Genomic DNA, 18,745 nt, shown 5'->3' on the forward strand with positions numbered 1-18,745 from the left:
TCAAATGTCAGGTACTATTTCAGGAGTAGAGCAGCTAGAACCAAATAGAACCCCACTCCCCCCCAAAAAATAACCATCTTAACAAAAACTAATCAAAATATAATCAAAAGTGTAGTTAAAATAACTATAATATGAACATAAGCTTTGTATGGATGTTTACTTCCTTTACATGTGGACAGAATGCATTTTTAAGGAGTGTTAGAAAGGACATAAGTGTCTTCGAAGATGTCTAATTTACACATTCTTCCAGTACCTTGCTTCGACCATAGTTTTCCAATAAATAGTGACATCTCTGTCACCTATGAGCTTTTCTTGACTGTCTCTTTTCTCTTAGTTATCAAAGCCTGTGTAAAGACTTCAGTGACTGTAAATACCAGTTCTGTATTTATGATAACTTTACCATTATAGTCTATACCTCACCCCACTACTTTTTTTTTTTTTTTTCCCCTTTTTTCTTATTATAGCTGCTAAACAAAAAGGTTCTAGTATTTCAAAGGCACTGCTGAAGGTTGAACATTTCTCTTGGAAATGTGTGACTCCGGGGGAACTTGTGCTAAAGATGCATACATACGCAACCAAAGCTACTGTGTTAAATCTCCCTGTTGGGTACGTATGAGGCTTCGTTCCTGAAGGCTCTTTTTTCACTTAGGGATTAAGATGATCCTTTACCTTGCACACTATCTAAGATTTTGGTTTCTAAAACATAAGTCTTTGTTTAAATCAAACTGTTTGATAGCTAAGATTTGGTAAAACTGCAAAATTGCTATAAATTTAAAATAATTACCAAAACTTTTTTTTTTTTTTTTTCCTCTTCTTTAAGAGCAATTAGCAAGAAAATTTTTTTGAAAAAAATACAGAAAATATCACGGAGTACAAAATCTACATAAAATTATTTCTAATGAGAATGATTTTGAGATATTTGTCAAAGGACCAAGAAAAATAAAAAACATTAGGATTTTTAGTGGAACTCTGAAAGAATAATGACACTGTAGGAAGCTTCATAGCTTTTCTTGAAATAGGATTTATGAATCACGAGATGAGAAATTCTGAGGGGTTACAAGAAGCCTTGCATAACTTATCTTACATTCCAAGTGAAATTTTTACAAAATTTCATAATTAGCTCACAATAAAATTTATTTCTCTATATATAGACTAGTATATAACTCCATGCATTCAGTGTAATTTTAACATAAATAAATAAATAAAAGACAAGAGCCTTTGATATTTATTAGTTTCTGGAAATGGTTCAAATGAAAAATGACATCATTTTAGCATGCACTAAGCATATATTTGCTGATGAATTCATTGAGGGTTTTTGCTTTGTTGGAAAATAGAGACACACACCAGTTTAATCTGAAAAAGATGTCTCAAAAATTTATTTAGTAAGCAATTAACTGAACTTTCAACTTGTTTATTTTTTCTAAGATATAAATTGATATTGCACTACTTGTTCACAGTTCAAGAAAATGTACTTCAGAAAATTCACGCAGAGTATGTCCATCCAATATTTTAAATGTCTTGAAAATAAAACATAATCATGTCAGGCTTCAAAAGAACAGGTATAGAAAGAAAATACCATAATACTTGCACATTGGTAGAAAAATAAACTCTTTACTAGAGCCCTCTAATTGTCTAAATTCGAACTAATTATAGAAAAGATGTGATTCTGATTATAGATTGGTTCTATCAGAATGCACATTTCCTTGGCATAGTTTCTGATATTTGCATGTTTGTGTTCTCTACAGAAGCAATAAAATGTGCACTTTTTTGCACCTGCGAAACTACGAGCTTCCTACCTTTGATTTTCTTTACTCTTATCAAGGCCAGCAGGCTTTCATTAAGCTTTAACTTACAGCAACAGTAGGAAACAGATGGGCTTATTGACCACTCTCCCATTTTATTTCAAATGAGATATGGCTTGTTCAGCCTGGAAGGTACTTTCTTCCTTCTGCTTTGTCAGTTGTTGAGAAGTATCTTATATTTCACTCCCAAGATAATGTAGCTAAAATGAGGAGGAGTTCAGGATGGGGTGAGCAATTTCTTAGTCTTGCTGCTGTACTTCTGTTTCATGTAAAGTTGCAGCTAGTATGTACTTGTCTAAATGCCATTCTGACAATGACAGAAGATTGCGAAGCTTTCCTATTTGATGGCAGCAGCCTTCTCAATTATCTCAGAGGGACTGCAGGAAATTATTCACTGGTGAGAAGAGCTTGAGGCTCCTGTGCTGTATAACCATAGTTGGGAATTGTTTCTTTTATAATTGGAGTATGTTGAAGGGTGTGATGAGATGAAGTGCATGTGTTAAATTTTTCTGGTAGTTGTCTCTGTAAACACAGAAAATATGATCTAATTTATATGACCAGAGCACTTAGCTTCCTGTAGAAGTTTCCTAGAGCAAATGTGTTTTTAAGTGTAGCTAACTGACCTAAAAACTTTGAGCTTATATCCATCCGAAATAGTAGAATTACTTATTCTGCTGCAGAAAAAGTAAAATCTAAATATAAGCAAATAAAATAATGATTTTTCTGATTTTGCCTATTTGCCTATATCTGGAAGTTTTACCAAAGCAAGGAATTAGGAATGCAAGATTTGGAGAGTGAGAGAATCTGGGAGAGGGTATCTTTTTTAATGAACACTGGTATGAAAAGAAAAGATTAACAATAACTGTGACTTACCAACAATGAAAAAAGTTATTTTTAATTAATTAATTATTTTTTTTTATGTAGACGACACGTACTTCTCTTTACAGTAAGTTCTGCTGTAGGGCACCATATTCATCTCTGTAGCATGGTGCCCTGTGTCTTTGGAGAAGAGGATGCTGTAATGCGAAATCTCGAAAAGGTATGTGTGTCTAGGACTAGTCAAGTATTGTGTTAAAGTTATTTCTGACTGTTATTTGGTTTTGAAGTGAAATAGTATTGATCTTTTAGTATGTTAGAGACAGTATAATATTAATTTTCATATGAAATGGGTGAGTAGGTTGAAAATGTTTTTAGCAGACACTGAAATGGATTTTGCACTAGCTGACTTGTATGAACGTGCAAGTAAGTATTAGGCAGTACACACAGAAAAACTACTTAAAGTGGAATACTGAAAATACTCTTGCTGAGATACATATGTCCAAGTTAGTGTATAAGCTCTCTCTTTGAGGCATGTGGAAAAGTACATATGATCTATGTTCAAACATGCATGTCTGGTAAAATAGATTGTCACATCAATAAATTTTTTTTTGTCCCATGAGATCACATATTACTCACTGGGTCACAGAGTAGCTATTAACCCTAAAATGAAAAATTGATTCAAACAATTTCTCAAAGCTGAGGCAAGATGCTCTGGGGAGTAATTCCTACATCTTTTGGTCTTTGTTGCCTTCAGTATAGGTGGGTATCACTGCCATTAATGTTTTCAAGATTTCTTTGGCAAGCACTATGCCCAAATATTTGGCATGAGCATGTGGGGAGGGAATACAGCTTCTCAAGCTCAGTTCTGCAAAAATTAAGTAAATAATTGGAAGGTGAGCATAATGGCAAATTCATGTAGCAGTTCAGATTCAGGATCCTAATAATTAAGTATTAAAGCAGTATTATGTATATCCATGATATTTATTCTAGCAAGGAGGTTTAATTATGAGAAGCTGGGACATGAAAAATTGTTTGTTGCTGGACTGTCTCTTTGTCTAAAGTGTGTCGTTTGCAGGAAAATGTGCAATTTTTTTGCACAGAAATCCTGGTGGAGATTAAAGATGCCTTAGGCAGCATGTATTTGGGCATTGTTTTCAGATGAATACAGATAGTCACCTATACCATTCTATAACAATGTTGTACACTTCAACTAACAGCAGTCATCTTATTATTGCAGTAGAAAGTTTCTATGTTTCTCTTATTTTTGACTAAATGTTCTAGGACCAATAATACAGGAAAAAATAAATCCATAACAGATATACTTTATACTTCTTGTTAGAACATTGTCATATTTTTGTTTCAATAGCTAAAGTTATGAAATTTTGCACATTATGAATTTTGAAAAATTGGAATTTTGAATACATAATTGATTTTATAGTTTATAAAATTAATGATAGTTGATTTAAGGAATTTTTAGTACTTTTAGTACATCAGGAAAAAAATGCCAATGTACTGTCACTGCTCAGAAAGGAAATGGAATCTTGAAAGGAAATGGAATCTTAAAACAATCTAGATAGTAACAGCTAATTTTTCTCCTCTTTCTCCAGGAGAGCTACCGATTTATTAGGCAGGCTATTGCTATCCTGAAAGCTATTGGAAATGTGATTAATAATTTCAGCAGTAAGCCCAAACTTTCTGAAGCTCTGAAGGATTTGGAACTAACTCACTGTCCTCCTGGCATCCATGGTACTGAAATGGCTGAAGAACATTTTAAGGTGAAACTTTGTTCAGTAATCATGTATCTAGAGGCCGCAGAGATCAGATAACAGCTTAATGTTGTCATTATCTACTTCAAACCAGTGGCTATGTTTTTACAAAGGATCTCCTGGATGTTTCAAATGCAGCACTCGCTATTAAGCATCAATGCATATGGAACTTGCAGCTGCGTTCCATAATTATCTTCTCTTATTATGAACATATTTTAATATGTGCACTATGCTTTGAATCTCTCTTTTGGTCAGTTTCACTGGCCGCTCCTTGGGTCACAATACATCAGTAACTTAGGGACTTGTAGGAAAATTCAGTAGATGTAGATATATGTATCTCATCTCCTCTTACAAGAAGGTTAGTGTATTATAGCAAAGGATTTTTTTTTTTTAAAGGCACACTTTGAATTAGCCAACAGTGACTCAAGAAGGAAAATACGGAAATGATCTGTCTAATGTAGACAATGAATAATGATTCTGAATACAGGCATGTGCTAAAGTAGATTCTTCCTTCATCAGTCTTAATATTTTTTTCAAAATAAAGTAATTTTTTATTAATATTAATATATAGTTCAAGAACTAAATAAAAATCTGAAAATAAGAAGAATGAAAAACAGACTGATAAATTTTTCTACATTAAGTCCTAGTTATTTTTCAACTCAGACTGTGAAACTGGCTCTGAAAAACATACTCTGAAATTTCTAATCTAATTAAAGATGCAAAAAGAGACTGGATTTCTGCTTCCTAAAGAGCATCAGGGTATCAAGAATAAAAACAGACATCAATACAGTCATGAAAGTAGGACACCAAATTTTTCCTGTTTGCCCATCAATATATTCCTACTTTTTGTAGTGGGGTCATCTACTGACTCAGTAGTCATGCCCATGTCATGATGGTAATGATCATGTTCTTCTATGCTCTAGTCTGAGAAAATCAGCTTACTTCGCATAAACTGAAAAGACATTTTTAGGTAATGAAAACTTGTGCTCTGGAATCTGCCCTGTATTTAAAAGCTTGGCATGAAAATAGTTTTCTCTTGCTTGCTTGCATGAAGTACTGCAGTTCCACAGTAAGGACTAATTGTCAGTTATGTGTAAGAGAAAGTTAAGCATCCCATGAAAATGAAAACAACTAAAAAGTTCTTGAAATGTTAATGAGAGCCAGTATAAGTTGGCTTTTACAAATGAATAATTATCTGACAAATGTTTTCTTTGTTTTTATTTAAGGTTTTCAATAGTGCATTATGGTCTTTGATCAAATATGTATCGGACAAGAAGATGCCTCATAAGTATAAATTTGCCTTCAGGTCCTTCACTTTAGATTTTAAATGCACTGATGTACTTGAGGATGACAGTTTGTCTTCAGGTACTGTACTGGTATTGGTAAAAACTTCAAATATATTTTGGAGAGAACTAGTTCTTCACCAATCCTGATTAAATAACAAAGATTCATTTCTTATGAGGTACTCAAGTTTTCTACCATTAGCAGAATGTCTGAAATTATTCAGTGAGACACTTCTCAGAATAAAAGTATAAAAAATATATCTATAAATATTTTTATATTTTATATTTATGCTCTTTTTGGTCCAAAAACTATATTTATGTTCTGTTAATTTTCAAATTTAAAATCTATAAATTTGCTCTATGCCTAGAAGGACTGGCCCACATTAGCACTGCTGAATTGTTAGGTTAGTCATGCATCTTACGAGACTTTGAAAATCAGTAATTATCACTGAAAAGTACCATAATAGATGAATGAAATCTTTCTTATTGTCTATGTATGAGGGTGGTCAACTCAAATCTGAAATTCAAATGCTATCTCCTTTTCTTTTTTTTTTTAGTAGCGTATCTATTTTGCCCTCTGTACCGAATTCATCTCTACTTGTCTATGACAAGTCTTGTTATGATGTACTGCAGTTAGCAGTCCTGTCTGGTAAGGTTTTTGAGAAGCCATCCTGAGAAAAATCTAGTAATGTTGATCTGTCCAAATGCTATTCTCACTCCTAAGGAACAGCTAGCAGTGGATCCATAGGAGACAAGTTCATACAGTATGAAATAAAGATGGAAGTTTCTGAAGCTGCATGCTTTTTTCAATGGCATGGCTGTTTTGTGTTTTCCTGGAAACAGGGTAGATAAACGTTCTGTATGAACCTTTTCATTTGAAACTTGTCTGGAAGTCAAGCTATCTGCTATAATCTTATTGGTGTAAACTGTATTTGAGATTCAGATATGTATTTCAGTGATGCACGTTGACAACACAAGTTAAAAAAGGATATTTGAGTTGGATTTTAGGAAAACATTCTTCGCTGTTGGTCCTGTCAAATGTTGAAAGAAATTGCCCAGTCGCTACTCCTAGAGATATTAAAAAGTGAGCTGGGAAAAGGGGCAGATGGCTTCAGGCTTAAAGGCTTAAACTTAGGTTAGATATAAGGAAAAAGACTTTTAAAATGAGGGTGGTCAAGCACTGGAACAGGTTGCTCAGAGATGTGGTGAGGCTGGATCGGGCTCTGTGCAATCTGATCTACCTGTGGTGTCCTGGTTTGTTGCAGGGGGAGTTGGACTAGATGGCCTTCAAAGGTCCCTTTCGACTCTAAGGATTCTATGATTCTAATTTCTATTCCATTCAAAAACTCTTTGATAACTGGAAGTCACAGTCAGATAAACAAAATTCCACATTATCATTTGTCTCACCCTTATTCTGTATCTCTTTAGCAGAAATCAAATGCAATGTTTTGATTATTGTTGGCGTTTAAATTATCACGTAGTAAAATCAGATTCAGAGATAAAAACACTTGAAATCTTGTGAAGCTCTTTTAAGCTTTATTCAGATTCAGACTTTAATGTATTAAATTCTGTTGGTTTATTTTTGGAAGATGACTTCATATTACAAGATTTGATTTTAAAAAATAAAATGCAATACCTGTCTGTAGAGAGAAGCAAAAATATGACAATTTGGTATTCAGCATTAGTGCAGTAGCTGCATGCTGACTTTGTAATTATGCAGTATACAGTGTCTACTTTTATAATGATAGGAGGAAAATTTTAACAGTGGTATTTTTGCCATAAATGGAAATTTCATGCAGAAACCATCACTTCTGTAATTCAGCTCTCCTTTGTATTTTGATTTTATAGCAAGCAGCTACAAGGCTTCCAGCCTTGTAAACTAATAAAGTGTTGCTCATTCTCTTCCTCTGCTTTCAGAGAGTTGTGAAGTAAATTCCCTTAGTAGCTGGCAGAAAAGAATTCCCACTTCCAAAGAAGCAGCAGCAGCTCTTAAACTCCAAGCTGTTTGGAGGGGGATTTATGTGAGGAAAGTACTGAACAGCAGAAAACCAGGTGTGTCCTTTTTCAAAAATGTTTCACCTTTTTCAAATATTTACTGAAAGAGTTTTGTTCTTAATTAATGTCTAGTTAATTTTCTATGGCATTTCATGTCAACATAAGATGTTATTGTAAAGGTATTTAAAATGGAAAATATTACTCACATAATTTTTTGAAGCTGGAAAAGTACTGAAAAATGTAAAGGTGATGATAATGGGGATTTGGGGATGGTGAAATGAGGATAATGGGAATGGTGAAAGGAGAAAGTAGTTGTCAGCTCTCTGGCACCTCTGTAAAATTCCTAATAAGAGCATTCATAAGACAACTGATTTCTGAGTGATGTTTTACACAAATATTTGGTAGGTGTACATTTAAAACAAGATGAAAGTTAGGTATTATGTACATTTTCTATTTTATTATTTCTAGGTACTAAAGAAAACACTACTGTAAAAGAAATCTTGCAAAAATTGTGGTCTTCAATTGAGTTAAATTTTGAACAGTGCGCTGTAGTGCTGTTAAGGTAATGATATAATAAATTATACTACTTTATTGCAGCTATTTCCATAGAGTTGCCATAAATTGCTGGTGCACACAATAAATGTGGGAAGAGCATTATTAGTTTTAAAATTACAAAACTTGGTCAGAAAGGATAGGATGCTTTCTGTAGAGATATGGTGTGCTTTATTATATGTTTGCATGAGTAAAAAGTGTATCAAGTCTAACCATTAGGTAAGGATGCTACCATACAGTTGTTTGGTGGGGTTTTCTGTTTTTCTTTGAGCTGGAATATTGTCTTCTGTATTTTTTTTTTTAATATCCAGTAGGTTGTTTCATAGGTAGGAACTTATGTTTCTTTAGTTAATCATCTATCCAGTTGATTTAAAAAACACATTTTGATCATTTGCGAGATTGATCCCCCCTCCCCCTTTTGGTATCACGTGTTTTCCCCAACTCCTTCACAAATATCTGCAAGCATGCACACACCTGATCTAGGAGTAGGTCATTTCTGCCAGGTGTGAGGAATGAGAACTAGCAGTAAGTACCAGCTGTGAATATAAATCCTCATTACACATAACCACTTATTTGAGGAACACTCACATGAACTTTATTTCACTTTGTAATGTTTCTAACCAGCGTAACTATGTGCTGTTAGAACTTTGGTATGAACATGAGATCAAGACCTTGCAGTCACAACCTTGTACTAAGCATTAGATTTAGTTTTAGAACTGTAACATCTCTAAATTAGCAAAGATCAGATGCAACTTTCAGTCTTCCTTCAGACTTACAGTACATATGGGATAGATATTTTCTCAGGAAATACATTTGACTGTTAAAATCACAATACTATGATTTTTTAAAAACTATTATTTTTAAATAGCTTACAGACTTTTGTTTAATATAAAAGGCTAGTGCTTGGACCTATAAAGTTATACACGAAAACTTCAGGAGTTCAGTGTTAGGGTAGTTTTCCCATACTTAAAGCCTAGACATATCACAGGCCAGAAGCAGCACCATTTTACAACGTAATCTCTTAGTTTAAAAAGCCCTAAAACATCTCTCTTTAAGCAAGGTTTTCAACTTGTTTCTCATTACAAATCCCATATTCACAAAGAGAAGCTCACTGTGCTTGCCCATACTGTAATTTTCAAGGAATTCACAGATTTGAGGCTTCTGAGGAGCTGTCCACGTGCACTGCTCATCAGTGATGGAAGGAATATTTGCAAAACTTTGCAAAAGGATATCTCAGGCTGTCCTACTTTAAGCTAATTCTGAGAAAGTTTAGATCCTCTCTGTGAATCACCTTAATTAAATGCCATGGTTGGCTATTATCATTGCTAAAAATATGAAAGTGGGGATTGTTTGTGTAATTCCAATTCCTCTTTAGAGAAGGCAAAACATCAAATTACCACTGGCCAGATTTGGTGGATAGCATTAGCAATTTAAAACTTGGACATGTTCAGAGGAACATTAACTTTTGATACTAAAATTTATAAATAAGCTTCCCAGTGTCAGTCAGGTGCCAGACAGGTTAGCTCTAATTCCATAGAAATTGATAACACCTAAGAGTTTAAAGATGAAAGAAAGTTTTTGTTTTTTTTTTTTTAAATCTCCTTATGATGCCATAGCTCTAAGATGACAGCTTAATCGAAAGAAATGGAAGGTTGTTTTGTTGCTGTTTTTTTTTTAATAATAAAAATAATTAATGGATAGACTGATCGATACAGAACACATTTGTATGTAAGCATCAGTTATTACAGGCTACTAGCTCTTGAACTAATAGAGAACCTTCTTTACCTGATTTATTATTTTTTAGTGTGATCCAATAACAGAATAGATAGTAGCATTAGTAAAACATCTTATAATTTCATTTTACCCTCAAAATGAAGCGGTGTTCTTCATAATATACATCAATACATGTCCCCTCCTGATTATGAGCAGATTTAAATCCTTATCTGTTTTTCCACTTTCCAGAGAAATGTTTAAAAGAAACTGTAACTCAATCAAAAATTTTCCTTGTTATGAAGATGAGTGGTGTAAGATCTCTTTCGCTGACTATGCTGTAACATATTTTGATCAGCCACCAAATATTTGGTTTGTGGTTTTTAGGTGAGTTTTGTATAGCCTTCTATATGATTCTTACGGAAAAGAAGTAATGATACACTGTTTTTCACTAACACGTTTCAAAACACATGATTTTACATGAGTCTGTTTTCATCAAATTCTAACGTAGACTTCTGTTTTGTTACACAAATTATTCGATTTGTGAAAATAAAATGAATTTAATTTGTTTTTTCATTGTTTTATTTTAGAGAAATATTTTTTGTCCCAGAAGACATGCTCATAGTGCCAAAGATGTATACCACTATTCCTTCCTGTAGACTTCATGTAATTGATAATGACACACTGGAGGAAATGCCGCATGTCTTTTTGAAAGTGGCACCTCATATTTACCCCAAAAATAAGGTAAATGTGTGGAGTATAAAAATAATTGGAATAAAAATGATTGCTGAATTCTGTAGACATTTTCAGCTATGTATTAATGTTCTGCTTAGAAGTATGGCCACGCTTATTAAAAAATTCGAATAGACTATCACTGACCTCCTAATTACCCAGATTTCCAGTTTTTAGGCTAAAGATGACAGCTTGCTCAGACTTTTTTTACTAGTTAGGTTTCTTACATTCTTGATTACTTTCTCCTCTGGACTGCCCCCAGTTCTCATTTTTTTTGTTTATGATATACAACACTGAACACAGAAAACTTTGCAGCAAGGATTAACTTAAAATAAAACAAGTGATGACTAAGGAATGATTACTTTATATGTCTTTTGGGCAGGCTTTACTACTTATAAAACTGACTCTGATGCTCATTTTCCCCTCTCTCTCCCCTTTATTTCTCTTGCAAGAGCTTTGTTGACTCATACTGCTATAGCCTTAAGTGCCTTCCTGAGGAACTGTATCCTGTTGTTTATTTTTCTTGATGAAATGTGGTGTATTTCACCACATTTGATTTTAGTGCTGTTTTTCTTTCAGACCATTTTCCTTATTTAAAGTGACATTGAATTCTTTTCCTTTAAAATTATAAACCTTAGCTTTGTGGTACCAGTTAATTAAACATAGATCACTGTTTCACTATGCACATTACTGATAAAATATTAAATGAAATCAGTTCCAGGTCAGGAAGTCTCACTAATTAGAGTCTTGTGTTTCAAAATATTTACCAGATGTGGTTATCTTCTCTACTTTCTTTGTTATGAAAACATTTCCCTGGACTTAAAAGAATGATCAATGGCAGGTGTTGACTACTTCTCCTCTATTCCCATATAGTTTTCATATGGCTTAATTGGTTCGATAGTTCAGAAGATCATCAGAATGAACTAATCCAGAAGTTAGTTTATAATTATTTTCTAGTTCTTTTCCTGTTCTAGCCTGCTTCTGAACTCTTCAACATTACCCCTAACATTGTCTATGCTAGCCACACTACCCATGGTTGATCCTTTTAGTGAAGATAAGTTCAAGTTTTAGCTTTCTCTGTCAGTAGCAAGGAATTGATGTTAGTCTAGGACTGTTCTGTTGTCTTTCTTTGTAGCTTTACTTCCAGTATTATCATACCTTTTCCCCATCCCCTCCAATAGAATGAGCTTGCTTTATCCAAGGCATACAGTGAATGCTAGCTGAATGTGGCAGGTAGGGACTACTCCTGCTGGAAGGATATCATCAAGTTAACTTGGAATCTTGAGAGGTGGGGTGTATATTCCATCAGGAAGGAAGATTCAGACAGTGGCAAGTGCCAGGATGTGAAATGAAATCTCAGTAATAAACACCACTTGCAGCCTTTCAGGATAATGATGAGTTGTGGAAAGAATGATCACAACTTCAGATTTATTTCAGAACTCATCTCAGCATTTGTCCTGCTTAGCAGACTGTGACTGTTCTATTTCTGTCTTGTGGAATGGAAACAATGTTACTATCTTTTTTTCCCCTCGGACTTCTTCCCATTCTTCTTGAATAGAGATGCCAAGGATTGCACACAGTATTCCAATTAAGATCTTACCAACCTTTTTGTAGTACTATGGCTTTAATATTGGAGATGCTCATTTTGGTATGCCCTACCCCCACCTACTTATTATTACGCGGATACACCATGTGATAGCTCCAGTGATTCTGTCATAAACTAAAGAATTACTATCGTTATTTTCTCTTCTTTATTGAAGACCTCTCCACCATAATTATTATTGCACATATTTTTCTTACTCTCTAAGCCTATGATTTTATATTTTATGTTATAAAATATGGTTAATGTTAGTAAAGAGTGATTTTGATTTAAGAGTATTAAAACAGAATTGTACATGTATGCTGCGTTTTTCTACTTGTTTTATTACGTAATCCCTGCTACTGAGTTTTTCAATAAAGCTGTGGATTTATTTCAAACAATTTACCTTCCTGTTTGCAAATGGCCCATTAATGTTTCAGTGGACATGCAACATTACTGAAAACTTGACTGATGATTTGACAAGACAATTATTCTGTTTTGTGACAATTGCATACGGTGGTGTCATTTTAATCTGGTTGTTACCTTTCTTTTAAGAGTATTTTATATGAAATGTCAATAATAAAACAAGAAAATATAGTATGACTGAATTCCTAAACGTATATATTAATATAAAACAAGATATTTTTCCATTTGAATAAATCTAGCAGTTAGTTGTTCTGCTGCAAAACTAAGACTCAGCAGATTAAAACAGAGCAAAAGTAAATTTTATCAGTAGATATTGTTATTTGCTACAGAGTCACTCTAGGAGTGCCTTCAATCATTCAGAAATTAATATTAAAATAGAGATAAAATCTGCAAACTAGCAGTAATGTCTTTTGTCTGCTTTCTGCAGATATTACAGTCTAGATAAAAAATGCAATGCAAGTTGCTAGTTTATTTCTTCTAGTCTCTTTTTATTTGTATACTGCTACTATATACTTTTTACTATCTTATACACAAGTTTTTTTAACAGATGGTTGAAAATGACAGAGAAGCATTTCTCAAGCATCAGCTGAACACTCAGGGACCCTCTAAACATCTCTGTGACCCATCTCTGGACCTACTCCAACAGCTCCACATCTTTCTTGTGCTGGTGACCCCAGGCTTGAATGCATTATTCCAGATGGGTTTTCACAAGGACAGAGTAGAAGAAAATAATCACTTCCCTTGCTCTACTGGCCAGTGCTCTTTTGATGCAGCCCAAGATATAGTTGTCCCTCCAGACTACAAGCTCATACTGCTGGCTGATGCCAAACTTTTTGTCTACCATGCACTTCTCTAGCTGTGTGACAGACACTTAGAAGACTTTAAATAAGATTAATATACTGATATTCAATGTCTTGCAATGAAATTATTAAATACTGGAGTGTTATTAATTTAACCCTAGATTGAATCTGATTTCTAAATCTCCAAATTGTATTCACATACAGTTTCCCACTACCTCCAGCATGAAGAGAGATTTTCATTTGATTTATCAATGAATGAAGAAGTTTTCACGTTTTTATTTTATGTTTATCTAATTTTGCTTTAGTATACATGAGTACAGCTACTATTTGCTAAACATCTTGTGTATGAATTGCCAAAATATTAGTATTCTCATCTTCAGCTATGGTCACCTTTGGAGTTAAAAGTATTTACAATTTTAAAATTACTTCGCAATTTTCATGTTGCGTTAACACTTGAAAGCACATTTATTTCATGTGTGTGGTTTGCATGCATAAGCATACAGTCTAGCCATTCTAAGTAATTCTCCTTTTCAAAACTATAGGGAATGCTTTTTCCCTGGAGAATCTGTAAGAATTTTATTCTATAGAACTTGAAATGTCAAATTCTTTTCAATAGAGCAATAAATAACTCTTCAGTACTTGAGAGAGTCACAAATTAATGGAATAATACTTTTTCTGTATGGAACTCACTTCAGTTTAGTGTTGATAGGAACTTTTTCTTTTCCCCCAAATAACTTTTTCTTCTTTTTTTTTTTCCCCTGGTTCTATTCTTCCCCACCGGACAGGGGGAAGGTCTTGCACTTTTTTTTTGTTTGTATGGTTAATATTGTGAAGGAAAGAGAAGGGCCAGTCATTTTGAATTTGATAGGCTTGTGTGGAACACTGTTTATCAATAGTCTCTTAGAAGTTCCAGTATGAGAAGAAAACATAGCCCTCTTTATTGATGATTAGAAAAGGGACGATGGTTCCAAGTCCAAGTACAGTAAGGAAGATCCTTGTAATGCCAAGAATTAGCAGTTGGGAAATGTCATGTAGGGTGGACATTCAAGCGTCTCTTTATTCCATTTGAGTATGAATATTGCTTCTACCTGACTACGGTGGGAGTTGGTTCAGACAGTAGTTGACCTATTAAAGGAGTTAATTCAGAAGTGAAAAAACAGTTATTGTTCTTCAGAGCAATCTGAAATGATTTGAGCCATTCACCATGGTTATAATGGAGGGAAAATATGTAACAGAAAAACCCCAAGCCTGTCCTAATTGTTTACAGCTGAGGAGTCAGAATATAATGATAAGAACCTTTAAATTCAGCAGGGAGAGAAACAAATAAATCTAAGATTTCAAGAAGATTGAAGAGTGCTCTTATCAATAGTATAATCTACACTTTTTTCTCATTTTCATTAAAAATCAGTAGATGATACTGATTCAATAATTTGGAAATTAATTGCACCAAGCTTGTTGGTGCTGGGCCAGAATCTTCTGTTAGATGTTTGGTTTGGTTTTTATTGTGGTACATCTCTTTTAAATATTTATTTATTTAATTCTTGTGCTTTATATTGTATGTTGTTTAAAATAATTACTACTTTAAGTATTTAAATATTTAGTTTAAAATTTTTAACTATAATGTCAATGATGGCTTCTATGTGTTGCTCACAGGTACTTCTTTGTCATTTATTTACATATCTTTTTTTTTTTTTATCTCCTCTCACTTATTCTTTCACCAACTTTTTGACTATTCTTTTCTACTATCATGTACTACTTTCTATTTCCTCTCACTTGTCATTAGGCAGTTCTTAACTCCAGCCTTACTATTTCTGATGTAGTTTTACAGTTTACATCTATGACTTGCCTTTTCAATACTTATTCAATTTTACCTTCAGTTGGTACTCTGCATTGCAAGCTGCATTTCCAGGACTAGCAAGTGTCATTTCCGAGTAAAAATGTCTTGTTTTCTCTTTAGAAAGGATACACGTTTATGGCTGAAGCACATACAGGTGACCAGTTTTTGACAGCTGGAAAATGGAGGCTCCGACTCATCAGTTCTCATAGTCCACTCCCATTCCTCTCTCGTGAGGCTGTAAATAACGTATTTTCTACTAAAGAAATTAAAGAGTATTACATACCCAATGACAAATGTGTAATGTTCAGGTAAATATTGAGAGAATAATTATTAAATCCTGCTTTTTATGTCTATTTCAGCAAAGTATGTTCTTTCCTCTTTCCTAGAAGGGGAAGGTGTTTAAGTTAACATCTCCATTTTTTTTTAGCCATAGATACTTGAGACCAGGTTTTGTGTTTCATAAATAAGTGTTTTGTTTTGTTTTGTTTTTTTCTGAAATACTGCTGCTGCTAAATGAGGAATGGTTGTGAAATAAACAGACTGTAGTTTCAAAATTCTCATAATAATATTCTGCATTTTTCTAGGCTCAGTCTCACCTATATATCAATGACTGAAATTTCTGCAGCATAGGAAGTTTCGCACGAATGTGCGTAAGAACTTCTTCACGGTGAGGGTGACGGAGCACTGGAACAGGCTGCCCAGGGGGGTTGTGGAGTCTCCTTCTCTGGAGATATTCAAGTCTCGCCTGGACGCCTACCTGTGCGACCTGGTGTAGGGAACCTGCTTTGGCAGAGGGGTTGGTCTCGATGATCTCTAGAGGTCCCTTCCAACCCCTACAATTCTGTGATTCTGTGAAATTCCATATTACTTTCGGAGATTAAACATGCATTAAAACTGGGATTTTACAAGTGGTGAGGAGGCGTGAAATTTGGTATATTTTTTGCCTGATTTTATTTGAGCATGTGATTGTTTTAGAAGAGCATGTTCAATCAGAATGTGATTATTTGTTTACTTTTTCTAATTTTTTTTTTACTTAATTATTTTTTTAAAAAAATTTTTACTGGATTACTTGTTAATTGAAACTGTTCCCTCATGTAGCTAACCATAGTTTTTCCAACAAATTTTATTACAGCAGAAGCAATAATATAAATATAGAGATCTGATGAAACAGTGGGAAAAAAAATGGCAATACCACTTTTTTGTAGCTGCCCATGTTTACTTTAATCATAGATTCACTGCACTGAACTGCAGTAAAGGATGCTTAGTTCACCAGACTGCAAGAAAACAGTGAGCTAAAAACTCAGTTTTAAGTGTTTTTCTCCATGTCAGCACAATGCTTAAATACTTTCCTAGAAAAGAAAGATCTGGTATTGTTGGTTATTTGTCGTGATTTTTTTCTTCTTTAGGTATTCAGTGAAAGTCGCAGTATCTCATATTGCTACAGTGCAGGTACAAACCTCTAAATCAGACGTGTTCATTAAGCTACAAGTCCTAGATAATGAGGAAGAAATTGTAAATGCCACTGGAAAGGGCCATGCAGTCATTCCTGCTTTTAATTTCCTGAGTAATGAAACACTTTCGAATTCCCGCCGTAAGTATTGTATTCAGTATTTGACAATTTTGTTCACTGAAGGACATACATTCTTACAATAACTTTATGTAAACACAGAAAATAGATTTTTTTCCTCACTTTTTCCATGAAATCTTTAGTGCCTTTGTAATTAAGTGAAATTCTTGAGCAATGAGTTGAAATCCTTGGTTCCCAGCAATGAGGAAAGATCCTGAAATGATTGATTGAAATAAGGTGTCAATTACTTCTTTATTCCTCTGTGTTTTGGCCTCATTTTGTAACTGTCTAAAGAGTTGCTTGGATTATTCGAGTAGTTTCTCTGTTCTGAAAGTTTAATGCACATGCTTGCCTTGTCCTTGAGAACAGAAATACGCTCTATTTTCAAGATCTTGCCTCTTTTTGATCTAAAAGTTTAATTGTTTTGGTTCTGGTTGTCAAGAAACTGATGCCCAAACCATGGGATAAGATAATTCACAGATTATACCGAACTCTGTGGTTTAAATGCACCATCTTGATCATCACTCTGTAATGGAAGTGCATGTATTATTGGCTTGTCATCAATCATATAAGCGAGAGGATAAGCAGAACATTCATGAATAAATAATGACATTTATCCTTTAAAAAAAAACTTTTTTTTTTTTTTTACTTAGCCTCTCCTACAACTACACAATGATCCTCACAGAAATGGAAACCACTGAGAGAAGAACTATTTCCCCATGACTTGCAAAGTTAATAAATGCTGATTATTCTTTTGTCAAGTCTTTATGATAGCAACTGAGATAATGAGAAAATTACCCCTTAAGGGAATATTTGATTTTAAATAAAGTTTCCTGTAATACAAATGTATTTGAAAGTTAATAAACAGTACCCTACTCATTTTTGTCAGAACAACTGAATCTGAGAAGTTTGTTTACTAAAGATGCATTTTCTATATAAAAATTGTATTACTATTCATTACATTGCAGGCTTATCAGCTCTCCTCTTGCTATTAGTGAGTTCAAAAGTCGTCTTTCATAAATATGCTAAAATCTGCATATTTTCTCAAAGTGCTAGGAAACTCTTGATTGTACTTTACATAAATGCATCTGGAATTAATTAAAGCTGTCTCTGTGTAATCCAGCCAACCATCATAGTGAATCCAAACCTGGCAGCATGTAAATACTTGAGGTAGAGGGCAGAGAAATAAAGGGAACAAAGCCAGACTCTTCTCAGCGGGGTTCAGTGGGACAACACACACAAACATGTACACACACACACACACAGCTGGTCATACAGATCATCACGCATGCGGTTAGGCACATTAGCAGTTTGCATGATGAAGAAACCATTGTAAAAGAAGTGATGTGACAAGTTATAGCCACGTAAATTTGATTATAAGGCAAATGAAGAAGACAAAAGAATACTTTCCCCAAAATTACACATTTGATAACATGGAGCAAAGTGATGAGAGGATAAAACAAAACAAAACAAAAAACCATAAGAGCATGTGTAACATTGAGATTTACCCTTATATGCTTCAGAGCCTATTTTCAATCTGAGTCTTAAGCTAGTGTAACTTATTTTCAGCTACCTTCAGATTTCCTAGACTTTTATTTTATTTCCATCTGTCACAAGAGTTATGTACAAATTTCATCTAAATCCACAATGGTCTTGAATTCTTTAGCCTGAGAAATAATTACCCACTCCTGCTCACTTCCCTTTTGAAAGATTTTCCTTTCATGTGAATGAGCACAAGTTCAAGTTTTCTGGATTAGTGTTTCCATTATAGCCTTTCTTTAACACATTCCTGGTTTCACAGTTTTTCCACATTAATATCTTCTGTAAGAGACCAGGGTGTAATGTTATACATGATAGATCACAAATAGTTCTTTAGC

At 33.9% G+C, this 18,745-nt stretch overlaps 1 protein-coding gene across 2 annotated transcripts in view; it reads left to right on the forward strand.

The window, feature by feature from the left end:
• Window positions 1-18,745, forward strand: part of ADGB (androglobin) — a 73,392-nt gene that overhangs the window by 39,260 nt on the left and 15,387 nt on the right. For both annotated transcript variants that reach the window (XM_010707152.3, XM_085216995.1), the window contains exons 18-27: window positions 465-606; window positions 2,727-2,841; window positions 4,229-4,396; window positions 5,614-5,752; window positions 7,588-7,722; window positions 8,134-8,227; window positions 10,180-10,314; window positions 10,518-10,671; window positions 15,422-15,609; window positions 16,708-16,892. In XM_010707152.3, the coding sequence (XP_010705454.2) occupies window positions 465-606; window positions 2,727-2,841; window positions 4,229-4,396; window positions 5,614-5,752; window positions 7,588-7,722; window positions 8,134-8,227; window positions 10,180-10,314; window positions 10,518-10,671; window positions 15,422-15,609; window positions 16,708-16,892 (1,455 nt within the window). The remainder of the gene's footprint in view (window positions 1-464; window positions 607-2,726; window positions 2,842-4,228; window positions 4,397-5,613; window positions 5,753-7,587; window positions 7,723-8,133; window positions 8,228-10,179; window positions 10,315-10,517; window positions 10,672-15,421; window positions 15,610-16,707; window positions 16,893-18,745) is intronic.

Source organism: Meleagris gallopavo, chromosome 2 (assembly GCF_905368555.1).
Source record: "Meleagris gallopavo chromosome 2, MGAL_WU_HG_1.1, whole genome shotgun sequence".
Taxonomy (NCBI): Eukaryota; Metazoa; Chordata; class Aves; order Galliformes; family Phasianidae; genus Meleagris; species Meleagris gallopavo.